The sequence below is a fragment of the Rhinatrema bivittatum genome, chromosome 7 (genome assembly GCF_901001135.1).
Source record: "Rhinatrema bivittatum chromosome 7, aRhiBiv1.1, whole genome shotgun sequence".
NCBI lineage: Eukaryota > Metazoa > Chordata > Amphibia > Gymnophiona > Rhinatrematidae > Rhinatrema > Rhinatrema bivittatum.
In genome coordinates this window covers 248,922,531-248,940,081 of record NC_042621.1, presented here as the reverse complement: position 1 = coordinate 248,940,081, position 17,551 = coordinate 248,922,531, and the positions used below count along the sequence as shown (strand labels likewise).

The window sequence follows — 17,551 nt, the reverse complement described above, 5'->3', positions numbered from 1 at the left end:
AGTGGGATATGTCCTTAGCTGGAACTGTGTAAATGGAATAATCAAGCAGAATGAGTGTGCCTACTGGCCCTTATCTCCCATCAGAATCTACTCTGATCTTCTCTTCCTTTCAGTGGGAAAGGAGGACAGGACATTATATCTTCTTAAACCACTTGACATGTAATTTTTATTTCTGTCGCACCCTACAGGATCATAGCAGGCTATACCTGAATGAGATAGGGACAGTAGAAATACAAGAGAATGATGGCTAGTTAAAGACAGGGTGGGATATGGCAATTCTCCTGCTGCTACATATTGCTCATGTGGAATGTCAAAAAGTCCTCAAGCCAAGGGGCTTTGAATTCCCTGACTAAGCGGTATAAAAATCCTTTCAGATAAATAAAGAATAAGTAAAACCTTTCTCACAAGCCAGCATTTGGACACGCGTTTTCAACGCGCTAGCTTTAACCCTTATTCAGTAAACGGTAATAGCGCGTCGAAAACGCATGTCCAAACCCCCTGAGACTAATAGCGCTTGCAACATGCAAATGCATGTTGATGGCCCTATTAGTCATTCCCGGACGATACAGTAAGTAAAATGTGCAGCCAAGCCGCACATTTTACTTTAAGAAATTAGTGCCTACCCAAAGGTAGGCGTTAATTTCTGCCGGCGCCGGGGAAGTGCACAGAAAAGTGATATTAAGTCGGAGGTCCCAAAAGTTAAAAAAAAAAAAGTAAAAAATTAAAAAAAATAAAAAATAAATCAGCCCACGGCTCGCGGGTTGAAAACTGGACGCTCAATTTTGCCGGTGGCCGGTTTCTGAACCCGTGGCTGTCAGCGGGCTCGAGAACAGACGCCTGCAAAATTGAGCGTCGGCTGTCAAACCCACTGACAGCCACCGTTTCTGTCCAAAAAGAGGCGCTAGGGACACTAGCGCGTCCCTAGCGCCTCTTTTTACCGCCGGCCCTAATTTAAATGTTTTGGTTTACTGAATCGCGCGCACAGGACACTCCCGCGAACTTTACTGTATCGGCCTGTCAGTGAGGTAAACTTACAGGAGTGTTGGGAATCTGCCTTTGGTAATTAACACATTTCTCATTTTTTGGACTTCTGTTTTAGTGCTGTTGAAGCTCAGTATCATTAAATTAGCAAACCTATAGTAGGTTCCCATTCTGTTAGTGTCTAGGACATGAGATTAGGTTGTCAGTACTAGTTGAGCTAAACTCTTAGTTAAGGATGGAGTAGGCATTCAAGGTGGTTTCCTTTAGGTACAGGGCAGATGTGAGTTCTATAATTATTATTTTTATGTCTGCACTGTGAATATAGTTTGTATATTTAAAATGGCTGTCTGTCTGCAGCTGTTGAATTCTATGTATAAAGATGGAGAGGGTGAGTTTTAAACAGCCTGCACCGAGGTAAAGCACATGCAGATTTTACCAAGTATTTTCAAAGCAAATTTGTGCACATTAGCACGCTTTAAAAATACTCAGAGAAGATGCACACATTCACTCCTAAAGTCACACTTCCTCTTCAGAAGGAACTTTGGAGGGTGGGTACGAAATATTTTAAATAAAAATAAATAAAATAACTTACGTGTGTACACTTATGCTTATACTAAGTGCCAAATCCGCCCCTGGAATACCTCGCCTCAGTGTGCGTGAAACTGGGTTACGCACATACTGTTACGTGCACTGAGCCCGAGTCAATCTTAGAACAGACGTTTCCGTACATAAGACTGGGATTTGTGCGCATAAATGACTTTGATAAATGACTTCCCCCCCAAATTGTCTAAATAGGTTCAGCCCTGCAGAAACATATTTTTTCGAAACATGAGACAATCAGCCCAATAACATTCAACTACAGATGATACAAATTGCCGCGGCCAGAATTTTAACCAACACCAACCGGAGAGAACATATTACTCCCACTCTCCGAAACCTACACTGGTTACCAGTCTGCCACAGAGTCCTTCACAAATCTCTCACCCTGATACACAAGTCCATCCATAACCATCTTCACCTTGACCTTGAAATCCCTCTCAAACTCCATACTTCCAACAGACCGATTAGAGAAATCCACAAAGGAGCGCTACAAGCCCCTCCAACCAAAGCCACTCGCCTCGTCTCGACCAGGGTCCGAGCTTTTTCTATAGCAGGTCCAAACATCTGGAATGGTTGGAACCATGCCTACTAACATTCAAGAAAAAACTTAAGACTTGGCTGTTCCGACAAGCCTTCCCGGATCCTACGGACACACAATAGACAATCAACCTGTTCACGAGCTATGGAACCATGCTACTCCTCGAGTTACCTCTTATCCTAGTACCTCCGCTAATAATCTAACCTGCCCGAGCCCAGCTCATTATGACTTCTTGTGTTTAAGTTATTGCCCTACTCGGGCCTTTTATTTATTTCTCAGCTGTAAAGCCTCCAAGTTTATAGTCCTTGTTTAATGTAACTTTGCTCTCCTTCTGATTATAAATTGCTGCACCGTTTGTTACAAGTTCTCTATCCCCATTCGATGTAAACCGATCTGATATGGTATTTAACCATGAAGGTCGGTATAGAAAAATGCTAAATAATAAATAATAATAATAAATAACTAAATGAAGACGTGGATTAGTATATTTGCCAACAGAGCTTATCCAGTTTAGGGATGAGCAAGCCTTTTGGTTCAAGGCCACATTGACTAGGCCAGGTGAGTGGAAAGGGGGGCAGATCCGACCAAATGATTCCATGGGCTGGAAGTGGCCTGCAGGCTGCGGCTTGCCCACCTCTCATCTAGTTTGTTTTCAGAGATGAAGTCTGAATGACAACCAAAAGTTGTTAGATGGAACATTCTAGCCATTTTGAAGGACAGCTGCTTTGACCATTGTTCTTTTTCTATTGTGTGATGTAAAAGTGATGAATGCAGAAAACAGCTCCCCAGTAGGGATGGCTGAGGGCAAAAACAGAGAGCATGGGGCCCTGTCTCTTCCTGTTTTCAGGACCTGCTTTTGTGAAATAAGAAAAATTACTCAATCAAGGCAAAGAGGTGTTAGACTGCCTCCATTTCATGTTTTCCTTGAGTGCTAGAACAACGCTTTTGTGAAGCGATACTAGAAGACATAATTAGAACAATTTAAAAGGGAACGTGTGCAAACCCAGTTCTTCTTGTATAATAAAGCCACCTAATAGGTTTTTCTGCCACATATCATTGTGTAGGACTGGACATTATCCCTTACTGTTTCTAGATGAGACTACAACATACAGTACCTTTCAGTTATAGTGGCAGAAAAAGACACAAATGACCCATCCGCTCCACCCAGCAAAGTATTTAGGGATGTAACTGCCGTTCCATGCAGGTTACCACCATTCCTTCTGTTTAGGGTTGTAACTGCCACTCCATGCAGGTTACCACCATTCCTTCTGTTAGGGATGTAACTGCTGCTCTGTGCAGATTACCAGCATTCCTTCTGTTTAGGGTTGTAACTGCCACTCCATGCAGGTTACCACCATTCCTTCTGTTAGGGATGTAACTGCTGCTCTGTGCTGGTTACCAGCATTCCTTCTGTTTAGGGTTGTAACTGCCACTCCATGCAGGTTACCACCATTCCTTCTGTTAGGGATGTAACTGCTGCTCTGTGCAGGTTACCAGCATTCCTTCTGTTTAGGGTTGTAACTGCCACTCCATGCAGGTTACCACCATTCCTTCTGTTAGGGATGTAACTGCTGCTCTGTGCAGGTTACCACCATTCCTTCTGTTTAGGGTTGTAACTGCCACTCCATGCAAGTTACCACCATTCCTTCTGTTTAGGGTTGTAACTGCCATTCCTTGCAAGTTACCACCATTCCTTCTGTTTAGGGTTCTAACTGCCGCTCCGTGCAGGTTACCACCATTCCTTCTGTTTAGGGTTGTAACTGCCACTCCATGCAGGTTACCACCATTCCTTCTGTTTAGGGTTGTAACTGCTGCTCTGTGCAGGTTACAAGTGTTTGTTTCCTATCCTAGGAATTCTCTGTGTTTGTCCCGGGCCTTGTGTGGGTAAAGCTTGAGTAGGTGCCTAGTAGGTTAGTAGTATCTGCTGAAGCCTTGTGCTGGTGAAGCTTGAGAGATGCTAGGGGGTTAGTAATATGTTCCAGTGCCTATTTATGATCACTGCACCAGTGAATAAATCTTGCTGAAATAGAGTAATATACTTTATTAGTGGAGTTCTTCCATGGCCCCAACTTTTACAGTCTGGGGTACTGATATGTAGACATAAGGGAAAAGCTCAGGACTGCTCCTACAGCCAAGTCCAAAAGAAAAGCAAGACTGCATTGCCAGAATTTTCTGGAAGGCTCCTCACCCAGTAAAAATGTTTCTAGCAGTAATTTTGTATGGGTTTGATAGTTGCTTGGTTTTGATTGTAAATATTGCTACCTTCATCATAAGGATTAGGAGTAACTGCATGGACTACCCTCAAGAGAAATCTCGGGGTAACCTGCATGGCATGGCAAATATTGCCATAAGAATCATGCTGGGCAGACTGAATGGACCATTTGGTCCTTTTCTGCCATCATTACTATGTTTCAAATTCTCCACCATCTCCAGTGGGAGGGCATTCCAGATATCTACCTCCGTTTCTGTGAAAAAAAATATTTTCTGATGTTGTTCCCGAGTCTGCTCCCTTGGAGCTTCCTGTCATGCCCCCTAGTTCTCAAACTTCCTTTCCGTTGAAAAAGGTCTGTATGTTACTTCACTTTAAAAAGTCTGCTGTGTGTGATCAGGCTATTGCATTTTTCTCCTTCTCCAGCTTTGGGAAGCTGTACAGCTGGAGCAATTTTTGTGCATGAAGTTGCAGTTTTTAGAAAGTTGTTAGTTTCACAGTTGAATGTTGAACGGCTTGTTTTTCGCACATTTTCAATTGTTTTCTGAAAAATAAAATCCCTTTAAGGTACAATTTGAGGATAGCGCCTCCTTTATCCATTGCATGACTATTCCTGCTTGAATACATGGGAACCTAAATTAGGATGCTGGATAAAATAGTGCCCTGGGCAAGGGTTGTTTTTGGCACTCCTCCCTCCCTCCCTCCCTTTCACGTGCAGATTCGCAGTCTGACTCAGAAAAGTGATGGGGTGCCAGGGGCAGTTGCCCTTCTTGCCCTGCCCTGTTTGAATGTAGCACATCTTCCATAGACTTGAGTTATCCAAACCCATTTTTTTCACTGACAAATTAAAAAGCCGTGCAGGTCAAATAGATCCAGGTCTAGGCAACACCCACAAACCAAGTTTTTCTTTTTTGCTTTTAGACATGAAAGTTATTGCCTTTCTGTTGTTTTCATTTTGCTCTGGGGTGTAGTGTTCTGTACCTGACCATTTGATTTCCTTCTTCATTGTCTTTTGCTCCTCTCAATTTGCTTAAGGCTTGAGCACAGTGTTGCTATGCATTACTGTCAAGTTATATATATATATATATATATATATATATATATATATATATATATATTAGCAGGCCTGGATTTGTCAGTAGCCTGTGCTTAGGTTGGCAAAAATCTGGGGGCGGGGAAGCAGGTTGACTGAGTGATTTACTGCCTTCTCATCCTATTCCTGGTCTTCTCACCTTCTCCTTCTCCTCTCCCCATCCCTGAGATCTCCTCCCTGTGCTGATACTTGAGATTCCTTTTTCTCACCAAATAAAAGGAAAACAAATTATACAGACACATGCAGTAGAATATAAAAGATGGAAAAGTTTGTCAATGCACTTCAGAATTATAACATTTTTGTCACAGACTTCACCATGGCGCTGTGCCTTAGACCTACTCCCTTTTGTCCCACCTTACTAGGGGTGGAGGTAGGGATGACAAAGCCCTAAATCCATCACTATATATAAGCAATGTTGTGCTCAAGCTTTCAGCGAACTGAAGGAAAGAACTGTGGCTGCCATGTTAGTCCTCTTGGATATGTGGCATTAAGGGTCGACAAACAAGTTGTAGCTGATACCTTTTTGTTGGACTAGCTTTATGGATATGTGACAAGCTTTCGAGAGTTAACCTCCTTTCATCCGGTCCCTGCAGAAACAGCGCGATTACACTAGGGTTAAATAGTACAGAGTCAATAGGTCTTAGGCTACCTGCATTTGTTATTACAGCTCAGTTAAAGCTTGGAATGACAGAGGTGATGAGTCTAAAACTTTGCAGTTGAAAGTGCCAATATCTGATAATGAGTAAGAAAGCCAATCCTTTTGTGTTTGTTTCAAAGTGTTTGATCATCCTAATGCCAACTATTTTCCATTCTTGTGTCCTCCTAAAATTCCTTTTAAGTACCCTGATAGTGAGGTCATTAATATAGTAACATAGTAATAGGATATAGCAGAAGTAGAACAGAGATTACAGAAGCGTCATTGGAACAACAGTCCTTTGAAACAATTACAAAGTATCCTTTCGTGTTGACTATGATTCAACTATATCCCTTTTTTTTTTTTTTTAATGAAGGTATCTTCCATGTGACTTATTTGCAATTCACAAATTATCTTTCTTGAAGTCCAGCTCTATTGCAAGTGTGTCATTGTTTCATTACAAGCACTCTGTATATATTTTGACAAAGTTTTTTGTCGCTATCTATACGCGTTATAAATGCATAACACTACAGAGAGTTTAGAAGCGGAGTGAATGAGGAATGATTGACCAGGGCAATTGATAAATATATGTGTGTGCTATTGTGCCAATTTTACTTTTTTATGTTTAAACATTTTTATTAAAGATTTCAACAACAGATTAGAAATTACAATTGTCTGGGCGCGGTTTGTTCTGCTGCCGCCCCCAGCCACACTGACAACATCCATAACAGTCGCAACCCTGAAACCCCCACTCCTACCCCCCCCCCCCCCCCAGCGCCGTCGATCTTTGTCCAATGAACGTCTCTCATAAGAGTCCAAACCATCACGGATCGAATCCATGTCCAACAGTAGATGTGGAACAAAAAACTCCATCAGAGCAAGTTCGAAAACGTCAGTCATTTAGAATGCGGCTCCTCGCCCTGTGTGGAAGCGATTGAAGATATGGTTCCCAAATAGCTAAGAATCGCTCACGCCGCTGTGGAGGTCCCCTAGAAGAGAAGGATTCCATTTGCATCATATTAAACAAGAGGTTTCTCCACACCCAAAAGGAGGGTGGATCCACCTCTCGCCATTGCCCAAGGATCACTTTTTTCCCCACCATGCTTGCCTTTTGGATAAAAAGGCGAGTACCCAGGTCGCGGATCCGCAGCACCGGGATATATCCAAACAGCAGCCACAATGGAGCTACGGGAATGGAAACCCCCAACATACCAGCCAGATATTGAGCAATACGTGTCCAAAACCGCAAAACCTCAGGACAAGACCAAAAAACATGGGTCAAAGTTCCCGTGTGACCGGGACAGCGGAGACAGCATGCGGAAACCGCAATACGCTGTTGATACCCCCGCTGTGGCGAAATATACGCCCGTCCCAAAAATTTAAACAGCAATTCACGATAAGCACTATTGCTCGTGATCTGGGAAATCCCCCGGTAGCAAGTCCGTAACACTGTGGCGGTCAGCAAAATATCCCCGTCTGCATTCCAGCGAGCTGCCATTGCTTCAAAGAAATCCGACCTACTAGTCTCAGTTAAACATTTATAATAAGTGGAGAGGGAAGGGGCTTTACGCTGGGAAAGGTGCAACAGCTCCTCCACCCTCTGAAACACCCGCTGTTGCAGAAAAGCCGGCGGCAGAGCTTTGAGATAGTGATCTATTTGCATATAGGAAAAAATATCTTTACCATCCATGCCATATAATTCCCGGAGTTCGGGCCAAGTGAGTCGACGCCCTTCAGTGTGATATAAATGTCCCAAATAAATTACTCCCAGTGTGCGCCACCTCCTGAAAGCCTTTGACTGAGTACCCGGGGTAAAATCAGGGTTCCCCAACACGGACAATAAATACGCACAGACTCGGGGTATCTGCATTTTTTTTGTAAGTGCCTCCCAGGTTTGCCTAAGCGGTACAACCAGTACTGATTTCGTGAACAGGTAGGGTAGACTGCGCCTCTCCAACTGTAGAGCACACGACAAGGCAATAGGGAGTGTGCTCGCCATATCCGCCTCCACAGATGTGTAAACCGCCTCCCCCAGCAGCCAATCGCGTATGAGACGCACATTACAAGCCAAATTATAAAGGTGCATGTCTGGAACCCCCAATCCCCCATCCCCCCAGCGTCTCTGCAGCCACGTTAGAGGCAGGCGAGCCTTGCCCCCCTTCCAAAGAAAACGCCGCATGGTCTTATCCAACCCCCTCCTATCGGAGCGTGTAAGATAGACTGGCAAATTCTGTAAAATGTACAGCCACTTAGGTAGAATCACCATTTTAAAGAGGTGCACTCTGCCATTGAGAGACAAAGGCAACGGCCCCCAGCGTTGCAACAAATCTTGCGTCAGCTGAAGAAGCGGGGGAATATTCTCCGAATATACTTGGGCCGGATTGGCCGTTAAATTGAGTCCCAAGTATCGTAGCGTGTGCGAGGCCCATTGTAAGGGGAACGTACCAGGCCAATTCTCGCGTACCGACCCCGGGCCGGCAAGCGCCTTGGACTTCCCCCAATTAATCTGAAGCCCCGAAAAGTCACCAAAGCTACCCATGACCTCCAACAAAATAGGAAGAGAAGCCAGCGGGTTCGTTAAATACACCAATAAGTCGTCAGCAAATGCCACACATTTAAAGATAGTATCGTTAAGACGAACCCCACGAATGCCCCGCGTACTCTGTATAGTCAAGAGAAGGGGCTCCAATTGCAAAACAAAGAGCATGGGGGAGAGAGGGCACCCCTGCCTCGTTCCCCGCAAAATAGGGAAGGGAGCAGAACATCCTCCATTAGCCAATATTGAGGCCTGAGGGTCCGTATAAAGCATTTGCACCGCCCTGAGAAAGAACCCCTCAAATCCCATACGGCGGAGGACATATAACAGATAAGGCCACTCCACCCGGTCAAACGCCTTTTCCGCGTCGAAACTGATCGTAAGGGATGGAGTCTGCCAGCATTGACCAAGGTCAAGGGCCGTAAGTATTTTCCGAACATTCGATAAGATATAGCGCTTCCGGACAAACCCCACCTGATGTTCTCCCACCAAATCCGGGAGGACGCCCGCCAACCGGTCAGCCAAAATCTTGGCCAACAACTTCTGATCATAATTGATCAAGGAAATCGGCCGATATGACTCCACCCTTTGGGGGTCCCTCCCTGGCTTCGCAATCAGTGTAATATGGGCCATATTCATCCGCGGGGGGTAGCCACCTTTCTCAATTAAATCCATGAAAAGCGCCTGCATAGGGCCACAGACCTTGTCAAGCACACAACGATAAAATTTGGCCGTGAAGCCGTCAGGTCCTGGAGCCTTCAGACGCTTAGAATGCATAATACCACCCCTAATCTCCTGGGCAGTGATTGGAGCATTAAGCGTCCTTCTCTGCTCTAACGTGAGCTCCGGTATGTCGATAGCATTGCAAAACCGGGAGCATTTTTCCTCATCCCAGTCCCCCGCCCTATATAACTGAGTATAGTAATCGCGAAATAAATGTAAGATAGTCTGAGTGCGGTTTTCGACCTGGCCCGACGCATTCTTCAAACCCGTCACATATCGCGCCCCCTTAGAGACCCGAATCAAATTAGACATCATTTTACCCGCCTTATTTCCGTACCTATACAGTTGGAATTGATAGTACAGTATACTCCGTTTTGCTCGCGAGTGTAAGACGCTATTTAACTTACATTGTATAGAATAATATTGGTCACGAAGGGGACCGGTATTGCAACGAAGGAGCTGATTCTTCACCCGTCTTAACTGATCGGTGAGGTGTAGAATCTGTGCATTAATGGTTCTCCGTCTATGTGCCACATAGGAAATGATGTCCCCCCGGAGGACGGCCTTGGCCGTGTACCAAAATAAGGAGGGATCATCCATATGCGCTTGATTTAGGCGAGTATAGTCCGACCATTTATCTAAGAGATAACTCTGGAATTTAGGGTCCTCAGCTAAGTAGTAGGGGAACCTCCAAGCCCGGTGCCCCGTGTGTGTTGCTGCGAGTTGGATATCCACCCATATCGGGGTGTGATCTGAGATAATAATGTCTTCTATACCTGCGTCGCCCACCATCGAAAAAGCTTGGCCACTCAGTAGGAGATAATCTATGCGGGCATAAGTCGCATGCACCCGAGACAGGTGAGTAAACTCCTTGACACCTTTTACTTTTTTTTAAATTAATTTTTTGAATAGTTTTGCTGTTCTTTGCCATTGTGTAATAAAGCTTGCAACATTAAGCATCTTTCAAATCATTTAAAACATTAATGGTGTTACTTACCCTATTTTAGGGTTCTCTGACTGATACAACATAGTAATAATGGCAGTTGAAGATCAAATGGTCTTCCAGTCTGCCCAGCAAGTTGCTCACACTCTGTGCTTCCTATTAAGAATAATAACTGCCATTCCATGAAAGTTATTCCCATGCCCTCTGTTAAGGATAATAACTGCTGCTCTGCGCATCCCTTTCTTTATTTCCAACTTTGAGCCTCTACAGATCCACAGTGTTTGTTCCATGCCCTTTTGAATTCACTTACTGTTTTCGTCCCCATCACTTCTTCTGGGAGGGCATTCCAGGCACTCACCACCCTCTCCATGCTGAAATATTTCTAGATGTTGATCCTGAGTCGTTCCCCCTGAAGTTTGATCTTCCTTTCAGAAGTTTATCTACTGAGCTGTAATTCTGTGTTTATCTATAATGTTTCATGTTTTGTCTATGAAGATTGATTCTTGTCCTTAATTTTTGACTTGTTTCACCAGTGCAGCAGCCTTCTTCATGTTGTTTGTATTGAATTTTGCACACAATATTCCTAGAGAAGCATGAATGTGAACTTTTTATTTGTAATGTCTTTTCATGTGGGTGATATGTGCTGGCACAACTTGCTAGTTTTGAGCCATTTTCTTCTCTTTGGGTTTCTGTTTGTCAAGTCATGTCGTTGTTTATTTAAGTTACTCTTTTCCAACAAAAGAACCCAAAGCATGCTATAGAGCAGTGGTTCTCAACCTGTGGGTCGCGACCCCTTTGGGGGTCGAATGACAATTTGCTAGGGGTCGCATAAGACAGGGGTCCCCAACCACTGGTCCGCGGACCGGGACCGAGCCATTGGGGGTTTTTTGCCGGTCCGCAGTGCCGCCAAGCACCGGCAGGTGTGTCGCACGCTCGCGGTCTCTCCCGCTGCCGTTGCCACCGGGCTATCAGCACGTTCAAGCCCAGTGGGAATGGCAGCGGTGCTAGAAGCTGTGGCACCCGCGGCTGGCCTTTTCTTCTTCCCGCACCTGCCCCCCCCCCCCCCCGTGACCCGGAACAGGAAGTGATACGCCATGCCGCGTGATAAAGTAGCAGCGGCTGCAGCATCGGCCCCTGAGCAATTGAAGCAGCCGGTAATCGAGAAAGGAGTCAGCAGCATGAGCCTCCCGCGGCCGATGGGATTCTTCTTTCTTGGCCTGCGGGGGCTGCTGCAGCTACCATTTGTGCTCGGGGGGTGGGGGGGGGAGAGAGGAAGTGAGTGAGAGAAAGAGAGAGAAGCAGCCAGCCAGTGTGTGATTGAGAGAAACTGGTCAGAGAGCTGATGTGTGTGTGTATGTTTGTGCGTATGTGAGAGACAATGAAAGTGACTGCTCAGGGAGATGACTGATGTGTATGTGAGAGTGTGAGACATTAGTCAGGGAGGTGACTGATGTGTGTGTGTGTGTGAGTGTGAGAGAGAAAAAGCATGGAAGTGAGAAGTCTGGGTATGTGAGAAAGCATGGGCGTAAGAAGCCTGGTGTTGTGTGTGTGTGTGTGGGGGGGGGTGTGAAAGAAAGCATGGGAGTGAAAAACCTGGGTGAGTGTGCATGCATGAGAGAGAGAGACTGGTTGGTAAGGTGACGGTGTGTGTGAGAGAAAAAGACTGATGTGTGTGAATGTGAGAGAATGTGATTCAGGGAATGAGAAGCCTGTGCACGTGGAGAGTGAGCATGGAAATGAGAGAGACTGGTGTGTATGTAACAGAGAGAAAGTGATTATGGGAATGAGAAGCCTGTGCATGTGGAGAGAACAAGCATGGGAGTGAGAGACTGGTGAGTGTGTGTGTGCATGAGAGAGAGACAGAGAAAGTGATTATGAGAGTGAGAAGCCCATATATGTAAGTAGAACATGGGAGTGGGAAGCCTGTGTGTGTATGGCATGAGAGAAACTGTTCAAGAAGGTGACTGGTGTGTGTGTGTGCCAAAGACTGTTTGGGAGATGATTGGTGTGTGAGAGACAGAAACTGGTCATGGGGGCATGACTGGTATGGTGTTTGTGTGTGAGAGACATGGGCACTAAGGAAGAGGACCATAAGTATAGAGCTTAGCTTCTACTGCTGCTTCTGGTGTGTGCCACGGCCTGCATGGAAGGGGAGTAGGAGAGCTGCTGGAGGGGGTAAGTAAAAGGTGGCTTTTAAAGTTTATTTTTCTTGATTGACTGCCATTTTAATTGTGTGATGTCTGCTTTTTTAAAATATTTTATTGGTGTTTGGAGAATGTTTAATAGTTTTTATGAGTTTTTAATTGTTGGATGTTATTCTGTTCATAGTTGTTGTGAAACATTTATTCTGCTTATTAGTATAGTTTTACAATTATTTCTGTGTGGGGATCTATAGCTGCTTGCTAGTTCTGTTTTCCTAATAAGAGGTGTATTGGTTTTTAGGGTCTGATTTAATATTTGTAGTGTTGCCTTTTCATAGATAGGGTTGCTCCTGTTTGAGTGTATTCCATAATACAGGTGTAACTGTGTGCGGATTAGTTTATGTGCATTACTACAGATCCTGGGAGTATGTTAGGTCGGTTCTGTGTCTGTTACTGAGATATTTTACCAGCATGTAAGCGTTTGTATCAGTCTTATTTGTTGTGTTTTCTCAAGAGGACATGCATTGGTGGTAAACTGCTGTCTTTTCATAAGTAAGGCTATTGAGCCTGGAAGTAGAAGGAGTTTGAGTTGCTGTTACTGAGATGACACCAGAACCAGAATATCTTTTTTGTAGGGTGAGTTGTATGGGGAATGTCATAATTCTGCTTTACATCCATTATTGTGGGTCAGGGGGGTTCCCGTGGATGCAAACTGTACTTTTACATCTAGCCCCGTGACGATCATGGGTCAGTGTGCCATGCATGTGAGAACCTATGGTGAGTTGAGTCACATTCACATTATAAATGTCATAATTAAATGATAAGTGTGCACTAAAATCCAACCCCCTCCATAATCCCGCCCCCATATGACCAAAGCCCCGCCCCTGCCCCACCCCCACCCCGCCCTGCCGGGCCATGGAAAAATGGTCTTGCTTGAAGCTGGTCCCTGGTGCAAAAAAGGTTGGGGACCACTGGCCTAAGAGACCATCGGAAATATGGGTTTTTTTGTCGCTCCTCGAGTCACTCCCTCCCCTCACCGGATGCAGTAAAAAAGTTCATTCTGCGCTCCCTCGCTCCCCGATTGGCCGGTGCTGGGCAAAAGGGGCTTGCCGAAGCAAGCCCCTTTTGCCCAGCACCGGCCAAACTCTATATTTTAACTGTAAAAGTTGGGGGGTTGTCTTATACGCCGGAAAATACGGTATGTACAGTAGTTACTTAGGCCTATGAACGAAAATAATTTTACGGTTGGGGTCGCCACATAGTGGGGAATTGTATTAAAAGGGTCGCAGAACTATAAAGGTCGAGAATAGCTGCTATAGAGCCTAGAGCAGATGCTTCAGCTAGAATATGTGAATTCTGAGTGCAGAGTAATTTTACAGAAGCGCTGCAGATATATCAAAAAATTGCCGAAGCAAAAAGACAAATCAGTTTTACTTTCAGATCTAATGAACCAAAAATCAGCTAGCGACACCTGGAGCTTTAATAGGTGTGCATCATTCTCCCAGATGCTGTGTTCAGAGCAGATTTCTACTGGGATTGTATCTCCTTTCTGGAGTTTGCTAATGCAATCCCCTTGCAGCATCCAAAAGCAGCTTGCTATGTCTTTGCGCTGTGTAAGTCAGTACAGCAATCACCCCACCCAAAAAGAAAAAATCTGCTATACACACAAACTGCTGAAGCATTTTAGTCAGAAACACCAGTTTGCACAATTGGACTTGTGGCCACCAGCCAAGCAAATGATGCTATGATGGGGGCTGGGCTTTCCAGGAAATTCTAATGTCACTTCTTCTCTAGGCAGCAAAGGTTTTTTTTTTTTTGTTTTTAGTGGTTCAGTGTCTGACCCCAGAGAACGCAGGAATCAGTCAGCCCAAACTGGGGCATTTTCCCACTTGATGTAAAAGGACCTGCCTGCCTGCACAGTGGGATACTAATGAGTTCTGAAAATCAGTTTTTTTTTATCTGGAGGTGTGAAACCATGATAGCAAGGATTCTTTACTAAATGACAGAGCTAGCTAGTTTACTTTTCCTCATGCGGTGTGAAGAGGTTAATTGGCCAAGAAATTCACACAAGCTTCCTTATCCTAAAAATAAAAGCTGAGAGAAGGAGCAGCAAGGAGAACATGTTCACACTCATTATGTCACATTTTATTCTGCTTTGAAATACAAAGGAGCTACTTAAAGTCTGTCACTTGAGGGCATATCCTAAAATTGTACCATTGCTCACTTCCAACATTCATATCATTGTCAAATGAAAAAGCAACCTCTGCTTTTTATTTCAGTGGTAGAATATAGAAATAAAGTGAGCCAGGTTATCGTGGTAGGCTGCTTTCATGTTCACTCTTAAGGGAAATGACACAGAACCCTTTGCAGGCATTGTAGGATCTTTCTTGGGTACAAACGATGTCCGACTTCAGCAAGTAAAAATTGTATTCAGGGAGGAGCCAAGAAGCAGCTTCTGTCCCTGGGAATCTGCATACTGCTGCTTAAGGTGCTCCAGCATGTCAGATGTCAATTTTGTTGGTGTTATTTACAATGGTGACCTGTACTAGCCATCTGCAGATCTTTCTGGTTTGCTTAACTTCTGCGACAGCTTTCATTCCCAGCTGTGATACAACAGTTTCATCTCCTCTGCGGCTTTAAGGTAACTGCTCTGGAGTCTGAGGCAGAAAGCTTTTGACAAGCAAAAGGTTTTCTGTGCGAGGCATTTGTCCAGGGATTCCAAACAAAAGTTTTCAGCTGCTTGCCCTTCTTAGCTCGGAGGTTCTGCAACCCCACAGAAATTAATGAACTTTGACTTATGAATGTCTGTGGCCTTTAAGGTTCTTTATAACAACGGGGAGGTCGAGGAAGACCTGGAATCCTAGCAGAAGGGTCCCATGTTGGTACAGGATGCATTAATGGGGAACTAGGCTAACACATCTGCTTTTCTCTAGCATGCACTTTATAGCTTCTTCAGTTATAACAGCTTTGAAAACAAATCTCAGGGCACCAATTTTTCTCCAAACCCCTCTGTCTGCTCTTAGGCTCATAGTGCCCTTTTATTAGGCTCTGGTGTTGGCTGATACCCTCTGAAATACCTAGTGGACATTCTCCAGGGTCCTAAAGACACGCTGTCTATTCATATCAGTGATATTTGCTCCTCTATAGGCAGCTTTATAGATATAAACCCCCAAACACAATTTGTTCCAGTTCTTGAATTTAGCATTTGACATTGCAGCCTACTTTTAGGAAAGCTGCAGTCCTGCTTCCAGTTAATGATGTAAAGTCACTTATGTATGAAATAAAAAATGTACAGAAGCTAGTGTGCAGTTTAGGGGAGGGGAGTTGCTTACCTTGGTGTGCTGCCTGTGTTCACTGACTTGAGTTTCCATTTTTGTAGTCATTGCCACCTGGGCAAGGAGCATTTGAAGCAGCGAACAGAGAAGAAAACAGAGAAAAGAACAGATATCCCAACATTCTTCCTAGTAAGATTTCCATATTTTTTTTATTGCTGAATAGTATTTATTATTATTAAAAGTTTTATTACCCATAACTATCTTAAATTGTAAGTGGGTTACAAATTTTTTTAAAAATAAATTCTAGGTAGGCTTGCCACCTCACTCCCAGGTCAACCCAGTAGGCAGATCCAATCCTGATTTCATCTCACTCCATGCTTAGATTTGATTGTGAAAATGAGAAGTGTACATCCATGCATGCAGGGTAGCAAAGCCAGGACTGGATTAGCCTGTTTGGTTGACCTGGGATGAGGTAGCAATCCTAATGTTTGAATGCAGAAGCAGTATTTGAGTATTGTTCTGGAAATGTTTTCATTGACTATACAGTGACACAGGATTTAAGCAAAAACAGTGTCCTAGCTTTTATGTATTACCATTGGAGGGGGAAGAGAAGGAATAGATATTCATCAGTATTTCTATTCAGGGGTATTTTTGTTTCAAATGAATATTAAATAGTAAGTTGCTAAGATCATTTGAAAATCCACAAGCTGTTTACCAGCTGTCTGTTTTGTACGGGTTCCATTTCTAGCTTTGGGGGGGGGGGGGCAAGTAGAAAAACTAGTTAGAACATAAAATGAAAGGGCCAGTTTCTTTCTGGTGTACTTAAAAGGACAGAAAATTCATTCAAAGAAACAATGCAATGATTGTTCAAATATTGATATAAAGTTAAAGATGGACCTCATATACAAAGGCACTTATATTGCACCATCATCTTCAGTGTCTTAATGTCTTACAATTACGTAGAGTGCTTGAGTGCCCAGATATTTATAATCATTGGCCCGAGTAGAGTAACTATCTACAAGTCCTAGGTATATATTAATTTTTTTTTCAAAGTATTGTTTTTTGTTGCAAATAAAATCTTCTCATTAGGAACAAAATAACTAGATAAAGTATAACTTATATTGCTGCTCCAATTAAATAGAAGCCACGGGTGTCAGCGTTGTTCTAACCTGTTTGCAAGATTCATACTTATGAGTTGCTTTGGCAAACATTTAAACATACCCCTGACAAAGATGTTAGAACTCGAAATGCTGCAGCGTCTGGAGTTCTCATTGTCCGTGCTACTAAACTAGCTGGCTCAAGATTTCTTTGTCAAGCCTGGTTACAGGTTCTGTTTATTTGGAACAGCAAGATAAGTTATATTCTATCTACTTATTTTGTTCCTAAAGATAAGATTTTATTCACAACAAAAAATGAAACTTTGAAAAAAAAATATACCTGGGATTTTACAGATAGTTACTCTACTCCGAGCCAATGTTTATAAATATTTGGGCACTCAGGCAACTTTATGACATAACACACGGATGTTGATGGTGCAGTCTAAGTGCCTCATTTATGAGGTATTGAACAATCACTACATAGTTTCTTTGAGTGAATTTTCTGTTATTGGCTTAAGCTCTTTTCACTCTCCAGGTTCTTTCTTCATATTGTAGTTAAAAGGACAGCACCTAAAAGGATACCTGCTCTTTGACTGTAACATGACTGGAGCTGATAGTTTTATTTTTACATTTATTTAAATGGCTAACATCATGGGGATATTTAGTCTGAAAATAAAATGAAAACCAAACTATTATAGCAAACCAGGCAGCAAAAATAAAATACAATTTTTAAAATCTTACTGAAAGATATGACAATAAAATGTACTATTCACCATTCTTC

The 17,551-nt window shown here is 43.6% G+C and overlaps 1 protein-coding gene across 4 annotated transcripts in view; it reads left to right on the top strand.

Annotated features, from left to right (window-relative positions):
• Positions 1 to 17,551, top strand: part of PTPRE (protein tyrosine phosphatase receptor type E) — a 557,332-nt gene that overhangs the window by 337,021 nt on the left and 202,760 nt on the right. For all 4 annotated transcript variants that reach the window (XM_029610013.1, XM_029610014.1, XM_029610012.1 and 1 more), the window contains one exon: positions 15,778 to 15,862. In XM_029610013.1, coding sequence (XP_029465873.1) covers positions 15,778 to 15,862 — 85 coding nt within the window. The remainder of the gene's footprint in view (positions 1 to 15,777; positions 15,863 to 17,551) is intronic.